This window comes from Marmota monax, unplaced genomic scaffold (assembly GCF_021218885.2).
Source record: "Marmota monax isolate L192 unplaced genomic scaffold, Marmota_monax_Labrador192_F-V1.1 WCK01_AAM20220418_F8-fsc00020, whole genome shotgun sequence".
NCBI lineage: Eukaryota > Metazoa > Chordata > Mammalia > Rodentia > Sciuridae > Marmota > Marmota monax.
Window position 1 is genome coordinate 23,254,369 of NW_026692912.1, and position 23,641 is coordinate 23,278,009.

At 53.1% G+C, this 23,641-nt stretch overlaps 1 protein-coding gene across 15 annotated transcripts in view; it reads right to left on the reverse strand.

Moving 5' to 3' along the window:
* Positions 1-23,641, reverse strand: part of Rapgef1 (Rap guanine nucleotide exchange factor 1) — a 123,880-nt gene that overhangs the window by 19,156 nt on the left and 81,083 nt on the right. For 6 of the 15 annotated variants that reach the window (XM_046452002.2, XM_046452001.2, XM_046452000.2 and 3 more), the window contains 8 exons: positions 22,162-22,250; positions 21,118-21,270; positions 20,297-20,417; positions 19,758-19,941; positions 18,147-18,647; positions 12,589-12,791; positions 10,320-10,478; positions 991-1,248 (listed from right to left, as the gene is read on the reverse strand). In XM_046452002.2, coding sequence (XP_046307958.1) covers positions 991-1,248; positions 10,320-10,478; positions 12,589-12,791; positions 18,147-18,647; positions 19,758-19,941; positions 20,297-20,417; positions 21,118-21,270; positions 22,162-22,250 — 1,668 coding nt within the window. The remainder of the gene's footprint in view (positions 1-990; positions 1,249-10,319; positions 10,479-12,588; positions 12,792-18,146; positions 18,648-19,757; positions 19,942-20,296; positions 20,418-21,117; positions 21,271-22,161; positions 22,251-23,641) is intronic. The other 9 variants (XM_046452007.2, XM_046452006.2, XM_046452005.2 and 6 more) reach the window with 3 other exon arrangements.

Sequence of the window (23,641 nt, forward strand, 5' to 3'; positions counted from 1 at the left end):
AGTCCCTGGCTCAGAGGGCAGCCAGCAGGTCTGGCCTGGACCTGGATGCTCCTTTTACAAGAAAGACCCAGAGCTGTGCTCTACTCTCTCTGGGAAGTGCTTCCCCAGGGTCAGAGGATGAAGCTGCTTTTGCCAACTCTTGTCTCTGGGCTTGTGGGGACCCTAATTTTGGCTGGATCTTCCCCACAGGTGTCGAGGGCCATCCTGGGAATGGCTTTGGAAAGGTAGCCTCCAAAGGCAGGGAAAGAAGCAACATGTTTGACAACTTCAGGCTGGAAGAAGAGGAAGCCTCCTGTGGACATCCTCTCTGCCCCTCCACCTGCCCCCTCCCACCTGCCCTCCAGTCTGAAAGGAAGCTCTGCCCAGGGTTAGAGAGGAAGCACTAGGGCCATCCACAGTAAACGAGGCCTCTCCCTGGCACCTCCTGGATCTCTTGACACTTCCTATTTCCAGAGGGGTCTGTGCCTTTCTCTTCAAACAGAACGCCGGTTATCTATCTTATCCTTACCACAAGTTACTGCCTTTATCTTATTTTTATTTTTGGTACCAGGGATTAAACTCAGGGGCACTCAGCCACTGAGCCACATTCCCAACCCTATTTTGTATTTTATTTAGAGACAGGGTTTCACTGAGTTGCTTAGTGCCTCGCTTTTTGCTGAGGCTGGTTTTGAACTTGCGATCCTCCTGTCTCAGCCTCCCGAGCTATTGGGATCACAGGTATGCACCACCCCACCAGGCATTATTGACCGTTACACTAGTCCACGAGGGGAAACCAGGTTCCTAGCTGGATGGTAATGTTGTGTAAGAGCCTTGATTTCTGTTCTGAAGCAGACGGGCTGCTGTTGCACCCCGACCTTCTGTGGCTGTCAATCCAGCTGGGTGCCAGCAGGCACACCCCAGCAGCACGCTGAACTGCTGGTGAGGAACAGCAACACCACTTCCTACCACCGCGCAGCCCCACGTGCAGCCGTGTGCGTGCTGAGTTCTCACCGAGTCAGCGCAAGAGGTTTCGGAAGGAAGGCAGACAGTGTTCCCATGAAAGCTGCTCTCCTGAGAGGATGAGAGAGGCCCGGTCATGGTGCTGGGAGGCGGACCGGCTACGGCAGGCACCGCCAAGTCCGAGCTCTGAGACGGGTGGACAGGTGGGAAATGCGGAGAGGAAGAGGAGGTAGGCGGAAGGAAAGGTTGGACGGAAGCCTGGTGGTGAGGCACGAAGTCCTGGGAGTAGGACCTAAACACAGATTTGTACTACAGAATCAAAGCAGAAAACAAACACAAAAACGAGAATACGGGAAGGAGAAGACAGACAAGAGAAGAAGTCATTAGATTAGCTGGCTGCACGGCGGCAGGTGTTCTCACCAACTCCACCTACCAGGGCCAGCGCGCCAGGCCAACTCCTGCGTCCTCCAGCTCTGAGGCCCCGCACCCCTCACTGCTCCCCAGAGAGGGCCCTCGGGGCTGAGGACTGACCAGAATGGTCCTCTGTGTCCGAGCAGCAGGCCACCCCCCTCCTTCCCTCAAGGACAGCAAATCCCACTCAGCATGCAGATGGCCACGCATTCCTCTGCGGCAGAAAATTAAAGCTATACAACCCAGCCCAACACCTTTGAGTGCTTCCAGGAACTGGGGGGCTGAATTCCATGCTGCACTCTATGTATCCATGGTGAATCTTTCAGACAAATCCCTTTGGTTTATCCCTTAAAAGACAAATTCTGCAACCTTTTAAACATTGTCATCCACCTAAAGCCCTGCTAGAATGGAAGGGTGTGAGTAAGCCTTGAGTGGCTAGAAGCCTGCTGCCGAGGAGGCCAAAATGTCGGTGCCCTCACTTCCCTTCCTAGGCAGCCTCGTCTTCCGCTTTTCTTCCACTGCCTTGTTTTTAGGCAAACGCAGCAATCTCACAGCACTTCCCACGCCACCCCAACTCTCATCAGACAGAAGAGCCAGACAGCAGACTGAGGAGCACCTCCACGTGTCCCCAGCTTCAGGTCTAATGAGCACTCCCCAAGGCCGGGATCTAGCCACCAAGCTGAGAACCTGATGATGTTGACATGCCCAGCAGAGACCTGCCAATGCGTGCTGACCCCCCTAGGGACTAGGAGAGCAGTGATGGGAGGGACGGTGCCTTAAGTTTTCGCCCACCACACACGCCAACACGAAGGTGTATATTGCCCCTCTGCACTTGCTGTGGCCCGGGACTTTCGGAACCCATGGAAATCTGTGCGTGCTGCACACGCTGGCCTTGCCTGCAATCCAAGACAGGAGGATCACAAGTTCAAGGTCAGCCTCAGCAACTCAGAGAGACCCTGTCTCAAAGTCAAAACAAATAAAAATGGTTGAGGATGAAACTCAGTGGTAAAGTGCCTCTGAATTCAATTCCCAATACCAAAATAAACAAATAAATAAAAAGGATGGGGGTAAAATGCCCCTGGGCTCAATCCCCAGTACAAAAAGAAACAAACAAAATCCCCCTAAATAAAAACAAACCATGGGAATCAGGGAAAGGAAGAAGAGACAAAGGTGTAGACTAACAGGAGGTCGAAACTCTTATGTCCCTCAGTGGCTGTGCCAAGCTCCCCTTCAGCTGCAGCAACGCGAGGCACAGGTCCGTCCTCTATCCACCGTGTGGCAGCCCACCCGGTCATGCTCATCAGAGCTCAAAGCTCTTCCTGTCCTCACCCTCAGGGAGGCCATGACCCTCTTGCCCTATGAGCTCCAAGGCTCTTGGTTTGTGTTGGACCTGGGACGCCTGCCCTAGGGACCCACACATTTCACTTCCCTATCTAATTCACCAACTCAAGGCTAGCCCTTGGCCATGGTTAAGCAAATTAGTGGAAGTGCTGTGCAAGTTCTGACCAATCAACGTCAGACACCCCGACTCCTGTGGCCAGTGAAGCTCCATGCACATGCACCCACCTAGAGAAACAGGGAGCAGAGGCCCAGCTTCTCACCCAGGCTGTGGACTCTCGCCCTGAGCCACAGCAGTGCCACACTCCCCTGAACCCTCCAGCAGCTTGTGGGTGGCTCCATAGGCCTGGGGACTCTGGGTTTTCCTGTGTTTCTCTGGCTGGGGTGTACAGTGTGAGAGGCTGCTCTGCGGGGACCCCGAAGGACTCTCAGGCCGTGGCTTTGTCCCCTGCAGAGCTGGGTTCTCAGTTCTGTTGGCTGCTCCCTCTCCAGAGACTGGTGCGGCCTCCAGTCAGCAGATCCACCTACTTGCTGCCACCTGATTTAAGAGTTACCCCCAGGCAGACTCTTCCTGGAGTCCAGGGCAGCTCTCAGTAATGCCCTACCCTCACACCCACGGGCCTCACACCAAGCACCCAGGCAGGAAGTGCTCTGAAGAAACAGCCCTGGCTCACAGACACAAATGGCTTTCGTGCAGCCTCAAAGACCTCACACTCAGGAAGCGGCTTCCAAGTGGATTACCGGGTGTGTGCGACAAGATTTGATATGGCAAGTTCAGGGTAGACTTCCACATGGACTTCTGGGAGAGGTACAGGGAACAGCTGGATGCCAGTCCTCAAGTCACCTAGGCATGGCTTGACCCCTTATCACCTTCCCATCTGTGACCTTGGGCAAGGGATTTAAGTTCATCTTTAAAATGGGGATGAAAATGACAGCACTTCAGTCTGTGGCCATTCAATAAAGGAATGTCCTGTCCTGCCCTCCAAATACCAGCATAGGAGCTACTATAAATCACAGGGTGAGCACTACAGAGCAGCCTGACACATATTTGCTAGATGAACAAACACTTAGAAATTGATTCTATTATTAACATGCCAAGGCCTTGGCTGACCAGCAGCAGTGCCTCAGCTGTGAGTGTGCAAGGTAAGGAAAAAGCTTTGCCACTTGCCTGGGCTCAGAGACCAGGAACAGAGGGAAGGAGGCTCAGGGATGTCACCAGGGAGGAAGGAGAAGAGTGGAGAGTTGGCATCTCTAGGACAAAGGGGCCTGGATGCCCTCTCTCCCCAGCTTGTATTCTGGCATTCCAGCTATGTGTTCGTGCTGGACAAGAGCCAGGCCTGAACGATACTGCACCTTGGCAGGTGGGAGGTGCCAGGGAAGGCTCTTGAATCATCATGAAGTGCATCCTGGTTTCTTCACAGTTCTGTAGATGCCACGAAGCATGCTGGGGCTCAGAGTCACACCATTTTCAACAAGTCCGGGTTTCTATCATTTCCCTAGAGAAATACTTCCAGTCCCTTTGAGACTGTGCTCATTCCCAGGGCAGGGAGGGTAGGGACGGCCACTTTGTACCACGCCACTCAGCCCCAGCCTGGAGGCTATTTTTGGTTGGTGCCTGGCTGTACTTTTGACAAGCTGCTGCTCTCTGTGCTGCAGGAATTTTTATTTATAGCCAAAGTGACACCATTTGGGCTGTAGATTCTAGAATACAAGGTGCTCCTGTCTGGCCCCTACAAACTTCTGCAGGAGATCTGGGGGTGCTAAGGTAAGTAAGCAGGTAGGATAGGGATGTAGTCAGTCAAAATGACAGCAAGTCTGGGCACGGTGGCGCAGGCCTGTATTTTGCAGTGAGTCAGTCAGGAGGATCACGAGTTCAAAGCCAGCCTCAGCAACTTAGTAAGGCCATCTCAAAACAAAAAATAAAAAAGGGATGGAGATGTAGCTCTTTGGCAGCATACTGCTGGGTTCATTCCCCAGCACCAAGAAAACAGAACTAGCAAGGACCACTGAGGACAAGGACTGTTACCCTCACTGAGTACATCCTGCTGGGCAGATGAGAAGCCAAGAGTTTTATATGGATCTTCTCATTTAACATGTGGGAACTGCTACTGTGATCCTTACAATGAATAAATTGAGACCACACACCTAATAACTCACAGCTAGCAAGAGGTGGTGCTGGGCTGGCCTGTACCACATTCAGAGGTTCATTCTGGGCACATGACCAGACCTTGCCTCAACCCCCTACCTCTGCAGCATACAGCCCGTTGACTGCTTGGATCCTGAGTGCTGTGTGCTGCCGAGTGCGGGAAAGGCAGTGATCCAGGGGTGCAGAGTGGGTCTGGGCCAGTATTCCAGGGCAGACCGGAAAGGTGGAGGCAGAGCCAGCTCTTCTGAGAACACAAACCTGGGAGTGCTCCTAAGTTGTTAAGTGAAAAAGAAGGTAGAGGCTGAGGGACAGCCTTCGATGTTCACTGTGAGCAGTGTGTGAAGGTGGAGCCAACTGAAGCTGGTAGGCATCAGTTTCCTCTGCACTTTAGTCCTAGCATGAAAAAGGACAGGGATGGGCCGTGGTTGCTTTGGCAAAAAAGCAAAGCAGGAAAATTTATCTCCAAGTGAAAGTTCCTGAGTCCTCAATGCAACAGCCACTCCATTTAATTCCAGATGTTCAGGAAACCCCAGGTGTTAGGGAAGGCAGCCTGTACCTGGGAGGTAGGGCTGGAGCAGAGGCCCAGGGACCTTGGCTAAATGCTGCTTTGCAGGTACTTGAGCGCCCAGCCTTGCAGGGCTTCAGCTCTACCAGCAGTAGGGAAAGTGCTTTGCCACTGAATGGACTCCCTGTACAGGTGAGCGCTAGGGAAGAGAAGCTGCCAGAGACTGGGTGCTGCTTAGTAAGCTGTAGCTCACCAAGGCTCAGGACATCAGTGCCTTTGGATGCACAAAACAGAAGAGCTACTGGACAGCTGCTTTTCAGGCTTACAATTTTAATCCCTTGTTTGTGAGAAAACACACCCAGGAGAAGCTACTTTCCAGTGTGCCATGGGCTCTCCCTGTGAATTGCCAGGCACCACTGTCAGCACTGTCCCTGGCTCAGAGCATACTCCCTTCAACAGGGCTTGCCAGTGGCATGATTTGTTCTCGAAGGGAGTCAGTGCACAGTGCTCTGCAGAGTTGCCTGGGGAGACACTGGTCTGATGTGTTCTTATGGAGATGGCATGTGATCATTCCTAGGAGAGACACTCCTTACACCACGTGGCAACCTGGAGGGAACAGCTCTGCCACTTCCTTCTCTCATTCCTGGTCCCAACCAGCAGATTACAAAAGTCATCATGTGGGTCCACCTTGGGCCCAAAGGCAATACCCTTCTTTATAAAATGATCACATTTTATGTAATGACAGAGGATGAGCTTCCAAAGTCAAACGGCAAACCGTGAGGCAGATGTCGCAAGCTCCAGGGCCCAAGGTCTCTCACAGGCTGCTTATCTTGCACCCAGCAAGGAGGGCACTTGGGGATGCTTTTTTGTGGGAATGATGTCTGCACTAGCCTTACTGAGAAAGGTGGCATTAGCATGTCAGGCCCAAAAGACACCCTCTTCCTGTTGGAACAAACGCCTTAGTGGTTTAGGATGTGACAACAAAAATGTCATGCTTGGGAGGGTTTTGGGTAGTAAAGTGGCAAATGCAGAAGTGACATGTCCCTGCAATGTCACAGAGCTCCCTTGAGAGATGCATCCTGCCCCAGGGCCCTTGACAGTCATCCTCCTGCAAACCTCAGGGCACTTGAGGGTGCTCTGTATGTTCACCAAATGCTGATCTGAGAGCATCAACTCTAGAGGAAGCTTAGTTCAGATTAAAATAGGATCCAAATGCAGTCTAGCCATCTAATGGGACTACTTTTACACACATTGGAGTTCAGCAGCATGACAGGAGCTCTCACTTACTTTTGCACAGAAGTCTACTTAGAGCCTTAGCTACCCTCGGTGAAGTGTCAGAACATGGTAGAGAAACAAGGCCCTCAATGTCCCTTTTCAGTCTGTCTCCTGTTCCATCTTCATCTCCCCACTTCCTGTTTGGCTTAGACCAGTTGGTATTCCCATGATCTTTATGATGGTTGCTAAGTGAATTCTCAGGGATGGTCATGGCCAGGAGGTTGGGGGGGCGGGTACAGCAAGTGAGCAAGAGACATGGATGCACTGGAGGAGTGTCAGGAGCCGGCTTGGCTGGAAAGGCTGCCTCACAGTGAGGGGACAGCCAGGGCAGAGGCTCAGCCTTTTGAGAGTGTATGTGTGCTGCAGTACAAACACCTGGCTCCCCCATCTCAGGAAGGTGACTGCTGTACGTAGACAGGTACCAGCTGCTACCCAGGCCCTATAAAAACCTGAGGTCCTCACATGACACACCTTTCACTTTCTCATCCCAAAGATTCTTTTAAAACAAATAACAGTTATTTTGGGATATCAAATACCCTCTTGAAACGGGGAGGGGGGGCAGTTTTACTCATGAGGACCCATCTGGCAGTCAAGATGGAAAAGAAACATGGCAGACTGCTGGAACACCCATCACTTTATGCTAGCAAAGGGAGGAGGCACAAGAGGACAGCAAGAGATGCAGGAATACTGCAAGGCCTGGAGAGCACTGGCCACCCTGTGGTCCCTGAGACTCAATGATATCTGGTCAAGGGAGACAAGAACATGGACCAAGCCCTAAACTTCCAAGATTTGCACAACCAGAGTTCAGAATAGGGAAAGGGCAGGTAGAGGAGACGGCTGGGAAACAGGATGTGGAGGGAATGGGTGAGGTGGAAATGGCAGGCAGCTCAGAAGGCAAGAGCCCAGACAGCCCTGGAGGGAGAATCTGCGACAGGGAGAGGGCAGAAGGCTCAGCAGCAGTGCTGCCTCTGGGAGGGGCAGCTTCTCCAGCCCCTGGGCCCCAGGAGACCTTGCCTGCTTCTCTCCACCTTCCTTGACTGCCTCTGTCACCCTCCCTAATGCCTTTCTCCTGTCGGTTAGTTTTAGTGCTCCTGCATGAGGACATGCAGAAGATTTAGATTCGGTCTGTGCTGCTGCTCAGACCTCCAAGGACTATGGCCCTTATCAGAAAAGAAAGGGCATCTGTGAGCCAGGAGCTGACACTCCACTGACTGAGGGCACTTGTGGGTGGGGCTGAGGCAGAGGGGAAGACGGGGTGCTGCAAGAACTACAGCCTGCCTCGGGCCTGACCTGTAGGCCTAGGTCACATGAAAGACTGGCCTGAGCTCATGGGCCATGCAGCAAGCTCAGTAAGTAGGTGGCACCCGAGGTGGGCAACTGGCTCTTCCCAGTGGAGGGCGGGAGGCTGGAACTGCCCCAGCCCCTCTGACCTCTCTCCTACAACCTCAATCCCTGGGAGCTTGCACTAGGGATGACCCTCCACCCTTGAGGCAGGCTCTTGGCTTGGACACAATTGGCTGACTTCCCTGCCCTTCAACTCCCTGAAACCAAGTGTCCTTCAAGTTGTAGTTCCAGCCCCACCCCATGAGGTGCTGTCACCCTGATCTGCCCCCTCTGTGAGTCCCACACCACTGTTTACACTTTGCCAGAACCCAAGTCTGTCTGTTCAGCCTGCAGGACTGCAAGCTCCTCTTGGGCATGGGACCATCTGTTTTCACCCCTCTTGAAATTTTTGGGGACATCCCGGTGTGCTGGCTAAACCCCTCTCGGGGTCCTGGGGAAGAGTGAACAGGAACACTCCTTCAGCTCCCACTTCAGCACATCATCCAATGTAGGTTTACTGCGCTACAAGTTCCCCTGGCAAGAGGGTTTCAAGGTTAGAATGAATGTTTTAGTAGAAGGTACAGGTCACTGCACCAAGAACCGTGACAGGTCCCTCCAGGTTGGACAACTGTTACATTCCCAGGGTGCCCCCCTGAATTCTATGCTGGACCAACACAGGCCCAGGAACATGGGCTGAACAGGGACCAAGGGCTGCTCTAACTGTGAGGCAAAACCTCATGCCTGGGCTCATGTTGACGTCTAATCAGAGACAAGGATGAGTAAGGTGCCCTAAAACAGAATCACTTCTCTGGGGTTCAGCAGGTTAGACGACAGATGCTCCAAACAGGCCACTACCAATGGTTCTCGAAAGACTTTCCTTTTAATGAAATGAAGCACCCGATTAGCTCGGCCTCCTCGGGCTCCCTCCTGGAGCTGGTGCTGAGAGGCAGTATGAGAGATGCAAGCTGCCTTAAGATGCCCTGTGTCCCATGGATGAAAACCAAGACACATGCATAACCAAGCTTAGCTAAAATGCCCTCGAATGTTAACATTCCAGTTCAGCCACAGTTCTCCAACCACTAGGTGCTCAGAGGGGCTCCGGAGAATCTCTTAGGATAACCCACACTTTCTGCCAACATCATGGGAAGGAAACAGTCAAGAGCTGGGTTGTCTATCAGCCAAGTTTTGTGCAAGAGTCATGGCAGCTTGCTGGAGGTGCCTCCTGAGGAGTCCAGGTGTCCAAGTGGCTGCCGGGGTGGGATGGAGAGGGCAGTGCTTAGCTTTCCAGCACACCCAGGCTGCTGAGGGCTCTGCAGAGTGCCCAGCACGCCACAGAAGGTCCACTCCAAGGTCAGGGAGTGCTAACCTGGAATTGGGTGCTAGATTGCTGTCCTGGGCACAGACGGACACCAGAGAAAACTGGGCTTGGGCAAGTTTCTCAAGTTACTCAGTCCAAACTCACCATTTACAGAGGGTGGACTGGGGTAAGATCAGCAGGAATGCATAGCTATTTTGGTTCTTGGGCAGAGGCAGGCTCTGGGAGAAGCTGTGCTCTGTAGTGTCGGTAGTGAACTATATAGAAATGGCTGCAACCCTCCCTGTGCTGGCCTGGGCCAGAGCCTGCACCTCCCCCAGGAGGTGGGTCTCCTTCCTCCTCCCTGGATCTGGGCAGCCCTGTGATCTCACTGAGCACCTGTGACTGAAGTGATGCTGCGCAGTCCTGGGCTCAGGCCTCAGGGTGCCTTGTACAGTTCCGCTGTTTCCTTGGAACCCTGCCAGGTGCCATGAGAACAAGCCCAGGCCAGCCTGACAGATGTGACAGAAACACCAGCCAACTGTCCCAGCTGAGGTCTCAGAGATGTTAGCAAGTGTCGCCAGATCAGCCACGCCTTGGCCAGATCAGCCCAGCCATCCCACTAGCCTGTGTCCTATGCAATGACAAATGTGGTTTGCTAAGCCACAGAGCAAAAGCTCCCGAACACAGCCTCACCTCACTCTCACCTACCTGGTGATGCTGCTCTTTCCTTGGCCTTTCTTCCTACGTGAGGAATGAAGAACATTCCCTTTTAAACATTCCTGAACACTTGGAGGACTGACATCAGGCCCAGTGGGAGAGCAGAGAAAAAGGCCCAGATGGCTCTGTCCTCCATGCTGGAGTGCTGACGCTGCCAACAGGGCTGTGCGTAATTCCCCACTCCTGCCCACCCAGCAGCCGTCCATCCTCGAGGCCCCAGAGAATCAGTGCTCACGCCCTTTCCCACCTATGTGCAGGGCTCTGCAGAAGGAAGTGGTGGGCGGTAGCACCTATGTCCGTGAGGCACAGGCTGCAGAAGAATGGAAGGTGCGCAGTTTCCAAGTGAAGAGCAGCGGGGAGTGACTCACCGAGGGCACAGGCAAGCTGCCGTGCCGGCTGAGAAAGGAGTTAGACACGGACACACTGAGGCCCTGAGTGGCACTGCCGTCCTCGGGGATGAAGGCCACTTTAGTTTGCTGCACACAGTAGGAGACAGAGGAGAAGGAAGAAGCAGCATAGGAGGCCTGCTGGGCAGAGGGGCGAGAAAAGGCAGGGAGAAGGGAGAGAGCAGAGAACGGTCAGCACGCGACGGCAAAGGCTGAGGAGGCTGCTCCCTAATCCTGCTGGCCCAGCTCAGGGACCAGAAGCTCTGCCAAGATTGAAGAAAAGACCCCTTTACTTCCTTATGACATATCTGCTAGGCAAACTCTCAGGTGGACTACAGCCAGGGGACAGGTGGGCTGGAGCCACAGATGTGGTTGACACTGGGCTCTGAGCTCCTCCTAGGGAGCAGAGCTCAGGTAGGGTCAGGCTGCCTGGGTTTGAACCTAGACCCTGCCACTGACCACCTGCTGGGCCTTCGACATTCCTGAAAGACCTCAGTGCCTCAGGTTTTCCATCTATAAAATGGGGTATGCTCTGGCACTTCCTGCATGGGGTGTGGGGAGGACTTGATGAGATGGAGCCAAGTCTACCAACATGCAAGGCCATAAGTAATTACTGCTGTTGTTGTCTGTAAGATGTGCCTAACGCCTCCCCGTGTACATTAGGGACAGGGCGTGACCACCAGCCAGCACGGCTTGTCATGTGGTGAGCCTGAGCTTCTGTCAATGGGCTCTGATCTCTGACTAGCTGTGGTCTTGGAGAAGTCTCTCTGGTCCTCAGCCTGTTTACTTACAACAGGGGCTGTGGTGAGGACCATGTGGAGCCACATGCCCGCTCCTGGGCCTGTCTGGGGAGGGAGGTGTTCAATAAGGTGTCCTAACCTCTCCTAAGGCCTCTCCTGGGGCTAACTTTGCTCCCACGCTGCCAGCCTGGTGCAGCAGGCAGGATGCTCCCTTGGAGTGGCTTCTGATCCCAGAGGCCCATCAGGGATCTGCCTTGGGCTCCTTAGCAGGGAGAAGATGCCCAAGGACAGTTGAGGGAACATGGGACATATCTTTAATGTGTCAGTGGTGTGGGCTGGGCAGGGCAGGGCAGAGGAAGAATGGAGACCTGAACACAGCACAGCACACAGCTTGGCGTGGCAGGACTGGAATCCTGGTCCCCGAGCCCAAGGTCAGCCCCTCCTCTAGCAGGCAGGGCTGCTCTGCCTGTGCTGTCCATGGTTCTCGGGATGAGACAACAGCCTGCTCAGCCAGCCAGTGCCCACCATAGGTAGGATGGCTCAGGACTCCGGGAACCAGATCAAGCACCAGGTGGCCACCAGGAGTAACCAAGGTTGTTTGTTCCCAGCTGGCAGCTGCCTCCCTGAAAAGGGGGCAGCACCATGTCCTCACAACAGATAGGTTACAGCTGGCCAGCATATGAGCAGAACAGCACAAGCCAAGGTCAGGGTCTGAAAAGGTCAGGACATCCCTCTGCAGAGTGTGGCTGGACCTGAGTCTTGGACCCTCAATTCCCACCAGGTTTGTCACCTGGTAGTAAAAAGAAGGCTGGAGCCCTGGGGTACGTGGCTGGCCTGCTGGGCTGACGCTGAGCGAGGTCTCGGACTGTGGCAGTGGCCTCCAGCGGGACACTCTGCCTTCTGCATGACTCATGCTTCACTCCCTCTGCGAGACCCTTGACACGGAGGTGTTTTAGGAGGACAGGGGCCGTGTCTGCAGCACAGAGCAGCTCTGTCTAAGACCATCCTGCTTCAATGGAGCTTGTTCTCATGGGGCCATTCCCGGCCAAGGGCTGGGATGCAAGTCACTCCATACAGCTAGGCCCATTATGGAAATAAAGTCCACAGATGGTCGTACACAGACCATGCCCTGTGCTTTAATTGAGTCCCTCCTCTCTGGGAGGTCTATATTGGAGCCAAAGAAGAAAGAAAAAATACAAGAGACCGTCAGCAGAGAAAGCAAACATTATGTGTACAAGCCCATCCCAGCTGCACGGGCTGCTCTGGAAAAGAAAGGCCCACTACGCCTAGGGTGGGGAGATGGAAGGATGTGAGACAGGCCGCCGGGGAGCATCTTGGGGGGAAGAGAAGGAACAGCACCTTCAACACCCAAGCCCAGGCCCTGTCATGGACAAAATGGGGGTTGAATTACCCCCAGGAAGGTGGCTATAGGTCTGGGAGGCCCAGCGTTGGTATCTGAAGCTGCCACTCACGGTAGTGCCAAGGATGCAGGGTGGGGAGAGGCCACTTACCAGCTGCCGCTGTTTGGGGGGCAGGGCGGGCGGTGGGGCCAGTTCCTGCAGAGAATCCCCGCCACTGAAGGAGTCGTTGAAACCGTACACTTCCATGAGTAGCTTGTTCTTCTGCTGGTAAATGTGCTCGTTCTGTGGCGTCTGGTAGAACATGGAGGGCTGCGGCTCTGAATAGTCCTCCAGCAACTGCATGTAGGCCAGCACTGCGAGACAGGGGAGGCCCTCGCATGCTCGCTCCCAGGCCACCCAGGGGCCCCTCCCACCCGCTCTTCCTATGGTAGCCAGGTGCCTTCCACGGAAAGCACATCGGGAGGGAGGGCAGGCAGAGCACAGGAAATTCTTGGGACCGTGATACCACTGACACCACAAACTCCCCACGTCTGACCCAGAGAGCAGCACCCTGCACTCTGAGGTTCAGGTAACTATGGTGCCTCAGCGAGGCTCATCCACTGGAACCAAAGGTCCTGCTCCAGAAGGGCTGGTCGTGGGGTGTGTGTTGTGTGGGGGCAGGATGGGGAGGTGGGAAGTCCCTCCCTTCCCACTCGGTGTTGTGAACTGTCTAAAAACAATGATTAAGGGAAGGTGCCCGGCTGCCTCACTCCCTTCCTGAAGAGCCCTCGGGGCTTTCCAGCAACACTTAGCAGGGGATGCTTCTATGGGCTCTGCCTCCGTGGGGCTCTCCAGCTGCAACTCACAGGGAGCTCAGTCCCAGCCTGTGCCCTCCCTGGCCCTTGGGCTGGGTTCCAGCTGCCACCTTGGGGTTTGCACACGTTTCCAGTTGCTCCAAAAATTCTACCTGTGGCTAAATGCTTGGGGGCTCCTACAAGTAGCCTTCCCCTTGCCCAGTGCCCTGCTGCCTGGGCATGTTCTCCTTGGCTCTTCTTGTGGTTTGCAGTGAGCTGCCTGTGGCCTTCCCACCTTCACAAAGTTTATTTACTATGTGCCTACTGGACACACTGGGCACCTGCACAGGCACTGGGACTGTACCAGGGCCAGGAAGACACATCCTCCATTTGTGGGGCACATCTTCTTCTCCAGGCAGCTGACAGACATATAGTCATGGGGAAACTGGTCCTACAGAGAAAAGTGAAGTGCAGTGGACGAACCATGTGACAAAAGAGGACCTTCAAGGCTGGGAAGAGGGTGGGCAGGCAAAGAATCGCAGGCAGGGGACAGTGAAGAGGGCCTGGCCCAGTTTTGAGGCCACCTTGCACTGTGAACAGGACAGGGCAGCGGGCAGCAGGCTTTATTCTGAACACAGGGGGAACTACTGGAGGGTTACACTCTTGGCGTTTCTGGGTGGGGCAGGGGGCACGACTGATCCCTTGAGAAAACGACTCTGGACCACAAGCTCTTCTGGGGAAGGATCGTGGTGCAAGAAGGCTGGTGGCCACACCTGCAATCTCAGCAACCTGGGGAGCTGAGGCAGGAGGATCACAAGTTCCAGGCCAGCCCCACCAACTTAGTGAGGTCCTGTCTCAAAAATATAAAGGGCTGGGAATGTAGCTCAGTGGCAGAGCACCTGCCTAGCGTGTGCAAAGCCCTAGGTTACACACACACACACACACACACGCACACGCAACAGGATTTATTGCCTTCCCCTAAAGGGTTGAAGCTCAAAGGCAGGGACCATGTCTGGCTTGTGCTGTCCCTAGTGTGCCTATAAACACTCATAGAATGAGGAATGGGAAACATGCCCTCAGAAAGTGTCCTTGGGAACCTGCTGAATCAGACGAGCCCTGAGCCCCAAGCCCTGGGGTATGTGTGGTAAAGCACCCACAGGGCGTGCAAAAAAATGCCAGCTACTAAACTCAGTTCTGCCCTTCAAGATGAAAGGCTAAGCCACCCCTGACGGAAGGATGGACACTGAGGGAAAAAGGTGCTTAAGTTTGAAAACAGACCTCTTCCCCTCTAGCCCTGGTAGAAGCCCCCACCCCTGCTGTCCTGGTAGCCTGATGTGGAGCAGCCTGTCCAGGCTGGCCAGCATCCCTTGCCTACACAGCATGGCCTGGCCCAGCTGGGGAAGTGAGAAGCCGAAGAGCAAGGAGCTCAGCTGTCAGGTCTCAGTGACCTTGTCCTTGCCCCGCAGGCTCCTCTCCATGAAGCAGGTGTGGCACCCTAAGCACCCGTGGGGCATCAGTGTGTGCTTCATTCCCGATTTTGGGGTCAGTGATCTGCCCCACTGCCTAGAGGACCAGAGGGCTCTGGAAGTGGGCTGGAGCACACAGCTGCCTGGTGACCTCGCACAGTGGTGAGGGCTGCATGGAGCAGAAGCCCAGCTTCTAATCTCCATCAAACACAGACTTAGTGCTGCCCTGACACTGCCCACGGCAGAGTTGAGGTCAAGGCCGGCACCCCAAACACCTGTGTCCTGGAATCCTGTACTGTCCTCCTTTCTCTAGGCAGCGGGGCTCATGGGTTCTGGGATAGTTCCCATGTTAGGAAGAAAACACTCTTGGCCTCTTGACACCTGGTTAGAAAAGGTACCAATGAATTTACTTACAGAGGGAACTAAGATGACAAGAGCTGGGAAGAAAAGGGAACCTGGGTTCAGAAGATGGGACCTAAGTCAGTGTGTGGGTAGATCTCAGCTATCTCTTAAGCCAGCGCCTTCCCCTCAAACCACATTACAGTGCCATAGCCCTTGCCTGGCAAAGCTGAGGTTCAGATGCCAAGGGAAGGTGGCCAGGATGGCTCCATGGTGCGGGACACTGCGTTTCCAAACAACCCGAGCAGGGGTCACAGGAAATCCAGGAAGGCAGAGGCATTCTCAGCGGGGTTATGGTCCTTCCCTCTGGAGCTCTGCTGAGGAAGGGGTGGAGGTCCTTCCTCACTTGCAAGAATAAGCAAGCCCTTCTTGTTAGCTCCAACAGCCATGCGGGGTACAGCTCCTGGCGGACCTGGCCATGTGGGGTACAGCTCCTGGTGCCCCATGCCACAGTGCAACTGCTGCACCACTGCTGCACCACTGACACCAAGTTCCACAGAAGATGCCAGCCCAGGAAGGCGACCTGCACCCTACCATCTGCTCCCTGGAAGGACCAAGCAACCACCTCTGCCTGGTGTTCTGGCAAGCTGTGGTCCTTCAGGTCTATAGAACTCCAGACGATGTGGTCCTGGTAGAGACCTGCCCCTGTTCCTGCCAGGAATGGCAGTGGTGTTCTAGACCCCTGAAACAAGGAGCTCAGTCCCTTTCCAAAGCAACAGCAACTGATTGGAGGCTGTTCACACTGGCCCGGTTGGGAAGGCTCAGTGGCTGGCACTGCTAGGCCCTGGGGCTGTAGGGACTTCAGATGTCAGACAGCAATCAGGAAGCTCCCCTGGCACCAGGGACCCAAGAAGCTGCCCTTGGCAAGGGGGCCAGGGTCCTTCAAGATGTCAGATCACTCCAGGACGAGGACACACTGTGACACCTGACTGAACACGTATGAGTTTGATCTGGCAGTAGTTCAATGTGAGGAATGGTGCTGATCTCTTCCCCCAAAAGCAATTTTTTTTTTTTTTTGGTACCAGGGATTGAACTCAGGGGCACTCAACCACGGAGTCACATCCCCAGCCCTACTTTGTATTTTATTTAGAGACAGGGTCTCACTGAGTTGCTTAGTGCCCCACTTTTGCTGAGGCTGGCTTTGAACTTGAGATCTTCCTGCCTCAGCCTCTCGAGCTGCTGGGATTACAGATGTGTGCCACCGTGCCCACCTTTTCAAAGCAATTTTGTGAGATGCTTTTTTTTTACAGCGTCACAGGCTGGAAGTCTCCAAGGGTCCTCTCAGGGGAACAGAGCAGATTCTGGACCAAGACTAAGCCTTGGGGTACCTCAAGTTTGGGACTCTTTTGGAGAGCACAGAAAAGACTATATAAGGTCACTACTGAAAACTGGAGGGGTGTTGAAGGAGAGGGCTGGATGACCTCCTTGGCTTGGAGGGTTTGGAGTGTGCTGCCATCCAAGAGCCATCATCCCTCACACTGTGCCAGCTCCCTCATCTCCAGGACTAAGCTAATGACACCTGCCTTCTCAGGTGGCCAGGACTTGAGAGCCAAGCTGTGACACTTAGCTCAGGACACCATACCTTGGCCCCGTGGTTTCTGAAGATTTGTAGGTGAAGTGCTCCAGTCACAGTGGAGAGCACCTCACACAGTGCCTGGCCCCAGGGAAAGATACTTTCAGTCTCTTGAGACCGCTTGACAGGAACCATGGCCACCCTTCTTCCCCTTCCTTCTCTACAGATTTTGCCCAGGAACCGCCACCCACACTTGTTCTCAGAGCTGGGAGAGGAAGGCTTCTAGCTTCCAGGCCAGGCAGCACCGTCTGTCTGGTGGAATTTGCAGGGATGCAGTCCTGCCCTATATCTGAGTCCCAGGGACTCTCAGGAAAGGAAGGGGTGGGTCCATAAGGGGATGCTGCTACAGGTAGGGTGGGTGGAAGGAGAGGCCAAGGCTTCCTTAAAGGCTTCCCTGTGCTGAGGGAGACGCCCAGGGGACATTCCTGGCATAGCTGCTGTGTACCCCTCACCAGTACCCTGGTCTCTAATGAGCAGGCTTCCAGGACAGATGGGAATGACATCACTAGCCCCACAGAGCTGGCTCTCCCTCCGCTGGGAGGAGTGGGGAAGCCACACCTTCACAGCGGCCTCCTCTCAAGGTCCAGCTGGCTCAAGGCAGCCCTGCTACTTTAACCAAGCCCCTCCTCCTTTCTTAGAGGAGGGGTGCTCTGGTCTGCACTCTGGAATGGAGACCCTATTTCTAGTTTGTAGGGTTCTGTGGCATGCTTCCACCCAGGCCAGGGAATCCTGGGACCATTGTGGCCACATGTATCAAAATGGTGACAGCTGGTCTGCCAGGGAAAATCAGGGAACAGTGCCAGGGAAGTGGGAGGCAGAGGGACTGGTGACTGCGATGTGCAACAGTTAGGGAGCTGGGAGGAAATGGAGTTTCCAGAACGCTGCTTAGTAATTCTATGGCAAATCTTCAGTTGGAAAATATCCAAACACAAGTATTCAATGTTTTAGATCCACCCCAATGCTGGTAATTTCTATCAAAACATCTGGTTCACAAGGCATCCTCGGCCCTTCCTGCAGGCCACCTCAGGTCATTCTATCAGCATGCGGTCCTGCATCTGCAGATAGGACAGTGTGTACCCAGGGTGCACCCGGTGTTTTGCTAAACGGGGGTCCTTAGAAAACCACCCCGTGGGCACCAGGAGGGTTCTGTTCAAATATCCACCTCACTTTACATAGATATTGCTGCAACCTGTCCTGCGTGCCCCGACACTTGTGTCTTCAGGCCAAAAGGTCAACTGCCTCTACCTGAAGAGGACAAGCACTCAGGAAGGGACCAGCGTGAGACTTTACAGAGACCACTTTCGGAGAGGTCAACTTACGGAGCTTTGAAAACAACCGTCAGTGATGAGAGCACAGGGCTCCCTGATGTGGCCACCCTTTCATGAAACACCCAGGCCCCTGGCTTCACTTCAGACTAATGCCTGAACTACCTGAACCCAACCCACTCTGCTCTAGCTTACACAGTGCACTTCCTGATGGAGCTCGACAGAGGCTTACTGTGTTTGTTTTTCTTCTCTGGTAGAGGAGGTGGCTGCTCTGGATCCCCCGCTGACTCAGGAGCAGTAAAATCACCCACAAACTCGATGGGGGCTGAGGAGCCTCCTTGCTGAAAGGGGAGGACAGCAGCGAAGGGCGTGTAGGGGAGAGCTGGGGCCGGGGCCGGGTTCTGTAGGTCGTCCTCGGGGATGTTGTCGTACTGCGAGGGGTGCCGCTCATAGGATGCCCTGCAGCCAGCACTGTCCGAGGCCTGGGAAGCTGCGCTCCGTCGCTTCTTCTCAGGCAAAGCAGGTGGTGTGTCTGTCTGCCGCCCCAGGGCAGAGGGTCCCTCAGACTGGGGACAGCTTCCAAGAGGCAGCTGGAAAGGATTGCTGGGAAACGGAGACCCAGTCTCCCCCAAGGACTCCGGCAGCGGGCTAAGGTTGCAGGCCACGTGCTGAGGTATCTGGTCTGCGTTGGAGAGGTCTTGCTGGAGGAATTCATAGTCAGGATCATAGTGATCTAAAAACCCAACAGGAAACATGCCTGTCAGCCACGAGGCCCTGGCCAAACAACGAACCCCTTCCTACTGTGCCCAGTCTTGCCTCACAGAGGGACACAAATGTGTCTCTGCTCTCTTCTATGCAAGTTCTTGCTTTATCTGGTATTGTTCATTCTGCTCCTTGACTGTCAATCAGATGGGGACGTGCCTGTACTAGTCCTTGCACTTTGTGCTCACCCCCACCGTATATTTATATTTATTTATTTCAGGAGGTGCTGGGAATTGAACCCAGGGCCTCATGTGCATGCTACGCAAGAACTCTGTAGCATTGAGCTAAATCCCCAGTCCTTTCCTATTTTAAAAACATTTATTGCTTTAAAAAATATTATAAACACCGCAGAAAACATGGCAAACCATCATAAAAATAAATATGACCCACTCCCAGGATCTATCATCTTTGCTTACATTTGATGTATTTTCTGGGTAAACAGTCCTGGGTTTTTCCATTCATCAACATATCATAAGTGATTTCTAATAGCTACAGATGATTCCACTAAACAAAGGTACCATAACTCATCTGATTCCCAGCATTGGTTCTCTAGTGTTTTCAGATTACCACCAGTCCTAACGATGTAGGGATTAATGTCCTTGAGAGAAATCTTGCTATAGGTCTCTGATGATGCTCTTAGACACATCCTTGGAAGTGAAAACATCTCATGCATGGGACACAGATAGCGTAGCGCTGTCAAACCCTTGCCAAATGCAGTCGGCCCACATGGTCTGCATTTGGCACCAGCCACAACTGCCTGTGTAACTCTGTCCAACACTGTCAGGGGCGCAGGGCTTCATTTAGAGATCCAGGTGCAGGTGGCCATGAGAATGTAGCACACACTGACAGGCCATCCGCGGACAGTGCTCACCTGAGCGCCTGACTCTGAGGCTTTGTGCTGATACAAGTGTTGGCTTCCTTGAAGGCCAGACACTAGCCTCATTTTGCAGATGAGGCCTGGATTTTAAGTGATATGGTCAGGGTCACCTAGTCAAGACTGGCATTAGCTGGGACTCAAGCCTAGGATGGTATAGTCCCAAGAAACCAACAAGAAAGGAGACAGGAGTTGCCCGAAGCTCACCTAGTGTTTCACAGCTTGTGTTCCGGGAGCACTGTCCACTGTCCCTGTCCAGAGAAGAGAGCTGCTCATCCGACTTGCTGAGCTTGCCTATGCTGCTGCAGGGGGAGAGGCGGGGAGACTCTCCGCCATATGAGTGGCTGCCCCCTGACAGTCGCCTCTGTGCATAACAGTCAACCTCAAAATCCTCAGAAAGAAAAATAAAACAAGTCAAGTCACTTCTGAGAATGGTGGCAGAGACTGAGGACAAGGCAAAATGGGCACATTGACTCAGAGAAGGAAATAGCCCTGTTCAGAAACCACTTCTGATGTCAGCAATACAATGACATATAGAGACAGAAAGGAAGTCCTGGTGGAGGAGTGGACAAAGATGTCCTCAGGAGATGCCCTGTGGCTCCAGCCTACCTACCAGCCCCCTGGGGAAGAAGGAGGATGACAGAACCCCACCCTCACAGCCTCTCCACCTGACCACAGCAGGGCCTCAGGGTCAAATTCCCAACCTCCACCCTTCACCTGTGCACACAGCAGCAGGGCTGCATTACCTGCCTATTAATTCCAACAGGCAAACTGGAGCCACTGGTGGCCCGACTCATGGGGGCTACCACAGCCACCCGGGTAGGGGACGGTGCTGACTGTCTTTTCTTGGGTGGCAATGCTGGTGGACTGAAAGAGACCAAAACATGTAGACAAACCAGATGTCACAAACAAGAGTGCTTTAGAGCCAGGCGTAGGGGTGCATGCCCATAACCCAGCAACTTGGGAAGCAGGGCAAGAGGTTCGCAAGTTCAAGGTCAGCCTCAGCAACTTAGTAAGGCCTTATGTAATTTATTGAGACTGTGTCTCAAAAAAATAAATAAAAAGAGCTGGGGGTGTGGCTCAGTGGTTAAACACCTCTGGGTTCTATCCCCAGTATTAAAAAAAAAAAAAAAAAAAAAGAGTGCTATTAGAATATAGGATGTGGGTGAGGCTATTTCATTACCAGCTTCTCCACACCCAATTTCCACACTTTAACTACCACCTGCTCCTTTCCTGCCAAAATAAAAAGCTATTAATAACAAAGGAATGAAAATCAGAACACTCCTTTTTTTTTTCTGTTCACAATAAACCACACCAGGTTTCAATGGCTATGGCTAAAAGGAGAGATGTAAGTAGGGTTCAGAGCATGTGAAAAGCCCCTAGACCAGGGCTAGAGGACCTCAGAGTCTACTCTGAGCAGGGCCAAACCTCCAGAGCTCCTGAGAAACAGGGCATGAACCCCCCAGCTCTTGCCCCAACCACACCATCTTCCTGTTTTCTCATTCTACCATCCATTTCCCAAGTGTCCTAATTAAAGGAGGTGCTAGAGAAACAGGGAGACGATCACCTGTTATCAACCACCCTAATGCCAGGTAAAGGAGGCTTGGGGGGCGCAACCTCTTCATCTGTGGAGTCTGGGAGCAGCTCAGTTGACGGAGACACACCTGTCGCCTTGTTTAGAATCTCCATCTCTCGGTCTGTCAGGGGGAGCTCAGGCTGGCTGGAGAGACAAAAGAACTCAGGATTACAGAAGGTAGCACAGCATACTCAGGTCCTGAGGGGGTGAGGGTGGGGAAGTGACGGGCCTTGGATCAGGAGCCTTGAGGTTCCAATCACATCTGATCACTGGTAAATTAGCAGGGCTTGGCCAAGTTTCCTGACTCTGACCTCAGTCTCCTTACTTGAAAATGGATTCTTTGGATTAGATGATCTAAATGTTCTCTAAAATACTCCAAATTAGGCAGGCACAGACCTATAATCTGAGCAGTGCAAGAGGCTGAGGCAGGAGGACTGTAGGCCTCAGCAACTCAGCAAGGCCCTTTCTCAAAATAAAAAATAAAAAAGAGGCCTTGAGACGTAGCCCCCAGGTTCAATCCCTAGTGTAGGAAAAAAAAAAAATTAAAAATGCTCCAAATTCGTGTCTTAATTTCCCCCAGGGGCTCATAGTAGAAATTACACAAGGTATTAAAACTGTCCACATTGCCCTCAGTTTATTCTCTTGAGAAAACTAATATTAAAAACCCCAAAGCACTCTCAAGTCAAACTCCTGAAATCCATGTCCTTGAAATTTCTGGGTGTGAAATGAAGTTGCTCAGGAAAATGCTTGCATTCAGGTGGCTGACAACAGGGAGTCACCTTCCTCCCCTGGATATACCTGCACCATCCTCAGAAACATGACGGGGGTGGGGGGGGTGGGGGGGTAGTATTAAACCCCAGACAGGCGAGGCCACACTTCAAAACATTAAAGTAACAGGTGTTCACCCAGAACCTACCACTGAAAAGGAACCTGGGTTCCCCAGCCGCCCCCCGACTGCCTACAGGCTCTCAACTGATCAAGTGAGGGCTGCCCTGACTGTGACCACCATGCCAGGAGGGTCTGGTCAGAACTTACCCATCAGGCTTGCCGGCCGGGGAACTGGGCTTTACTGGGCTTGTTGGAGATGGCCGCCCCTGCTTCTCGATGGTCAGCCTGACCAGCTCCTGCACCAGCATGGGAGAGAGGGACACACTGAGCTGTGCCACAGGCAGGGGCCTGTCTGGGCTCTACTGCTGAGTCCGCTTTTGTGCCCACACACTTCCTACGTAGCCCCTACGCATGGATTATCACTGTAGGTGACATGCATGGCTTCCCAAAATGGCCCCTGCCCTCCAAAAATACCTTCATAGCACGTCAAGGGGTTTCAAATGCATGAGACACTTCCTCTTGGAAGGGGAAATAGCGAACCTCACAGTCTAGAAATGACTGTTCATCACACAAAGTAAATTCCCAGCAGAAGAGATTCCCAGTGGGTTTGTGGGGATGGCGACTTTCTATTCTCTAAAGCCATCATGTCATGTGCTCAGGGACACCCACCTGGCTCAGCTGCTGGCTTTGGGTTTCCCAAAGTAAGCTAGCTGGCCTCGAATGTGGTGGGAGCTGGCGCTTGAAGAGGACTAGCTGGGGTCTTGGTCAAGGGACAGGGAGTCAAGGTCATTACTCAAGAAATGACCTTAGAACAGGAAAGGAAGAAAGGAAATGAAAGAAAGAAGAAAAAAAGGCACTTTTTTTTTTTTTTGAGAGAGAGAGAGAGAGTTAGTTAGTTTTTAATATTTATTTTTTAGTTTTCGGTGGACATAACATCTTTATTTTTATTTGTATGTGGTGCTGAGGATCGAACCCAGTGCCGCATGCATGCCAGGCAAGCGGGCTACCGCTTGAGCCACATCCCCAGCCCCGAAAAAAAGACACTTTCAAAACAGGTCAAGGCCTCCGGTTTTCTCAGGTAAAATGCATCCCCCAGGCTGAGGAACTCTGCCCCTGCTCCTCCTGTCTGCGTATCACTCAGAGCATAGGCCACTTCCGTCACCCTATGTCCACTGCCCCCCACACACCACTTTTTTACTTGGATTGTCTTCAGTTACTCTGACCTACCCCAGACCCTGATAAGAGGAACCAGTGCACACACTTTTGTGTCCAACTTCTTCATTTAAAAGCTTTAGGGACATATAATTCACATGCCACAAAATACCCATTTGAAGCATGCAATTCTGTGTTTGGTGTCTGTATGTAAGAAATTCTGTACCTGTTCATAGTCACCCTCGAGTCCCCTCAACTCTGCCACTCTGGCAACCACCAGTCTACTTTCTGCTCCACAGATCTGCCTATTCCGTCCCTCTACGCTCAGCATGAACAGCCATGGTTCTGGGGAGCATGGGTGGTCTATTCCTTTGTGTGGCTGAGTAGCACTCCCATGTGTGAACACACACAGCTTCTTTATCCGTCCTCTGTGGATGGACATGAGCACAGCTATGTCCACTTTCAGCACGGAGGCTACCTCTGAAGTTAGAGGGGATGGCAACGATGCGAAGGTCAACAGAACTATACTGTGCTG